The sequence below is a fragment of the Penaeus monodon genome, chromosome 24 (genome assembly GCF_015228065.2).
Source record: "Penaeus monodon isolate SGIC_2016 chromosome 24, NSTDA_Pmon_1, whole genome shotgun sequence".
Taxonomy (NCBI): Eukaryota; Metazoa; Arthropoda; class Malacostraca; order Decapoda; family Penaeidae; genus Penaeus; species Penaeus monodon.
The window spans coordinates 19,926,109-19,927,189 of record NC_051409.1 but is presented as its reverse complement, the minus strand read 5'-3'; the positions used below and the strand labels follow the sequence as shown (position 1 = coordinate 19,927,189).

Sequence of the window (1,081 nt, the reverse complement as noted above, 5' to 3'; positions counted from 1 at the left end):
TTTTTTCAATGCGTAACTGACGCGTCTGTAACGATAATCGCCAAGTACATTATTATTTTTTTTCATGCTATTCTTATAATTACTATCATCTGTGACATAATAGTTAAGACAATTGCAATTGCTATCTGGTTGTTGGCGACACCCATTTATTACAACATTCATTCATTCTCAAGTTTATAAGCAGACGACGCGCAGCGTAGGTGTACAGGAGCTATGAAGGGAGGGGTACATTAGATGTATGAGAAAAGTTTTAGTTTCTGTCGCTTCTGGCGGTATACGATTAATAAGTTTTGAGATAGTATAAGTACGATCTCATGATTTCCATTTCGTATATCAGTATAAGCCTTTGATCACTCAACGGTGAGAAAAACAAATTTCGCCTCGATTTGGCGTCTCGCCTCCCGTCCCGCCTCCCCCGGCCGGCTCTCGCTTTGCCAGTCCTCCACGTGAGTGCACGGAAAGCAGACGATGGCCCTTGAAACAGAAGTTCAAAATGGGCTAGGCACGGGAAAAGACATGAACACAGCTTTCAAAGATGGAGTGGAGGACACAGGGCTAAAGAATGGATCAATGGAGAGCGAAAAATTGGCTGGTAAGTAAAAATTGTTGGCGACAGATCGCCTAATAATTATTGGTATTTGAGTTTGTGTAGCAGACGAAAGCCGGCGCTTACGACGCCAGTGTGTATGACGAAATCTCTCAGCTGTAGGCCAGGCGCTCACCACCGGAATTTACCACTTTTGAAGTAAATACATAATGCCACATAATATCGTTAACACAGTGTATTATTTCATATATGTGAGATGTGTGCGTACAGTGTTAAGTGCGCGTTATATATGTGTGAAGAGTAGTTGTGTAAGCAGAGGAAGATCAGCTGATCGCCGTGGAAGCAGCCCGAGGGGCAGCGGGTCCTTGTGCCCGACTCGTCCCTTCTGTTACTAGGGGGGAGCATGGCTCGCGCTAGTCGTTAGGGTAGCTTGTTAACCATTACTGGGAAAACTGTTATGACCTAATTGAATGTCTTAATTCACACTGAGTGCGAATGTTTTCCTATGTTGATCGGCGAGCAAAATAATTTCGT

General features: G+C 43.8%; 1 protein-coding gene across 1 annotated transcript in view; it reads left to right on the top strand.

The window, feature by feature from the left end:
• Positions 1 to 436: 436 nt before the first annotated feature.
• Positions 437 to 1,081, top strand: part of LOC119588643 (clustered mitochondria protein homolog) — a gene marked incomplete in the record, with an annotated part of 24,545 nt that continues 23,900 nt past the window's right edge. Inside the window, 1 exon segment of the mRNA XM_037937280.1 lies at positions 437 to 592. Coding sequence (XP_037793208.1) covers positions 469 to 592 — 124 coding nt within the window.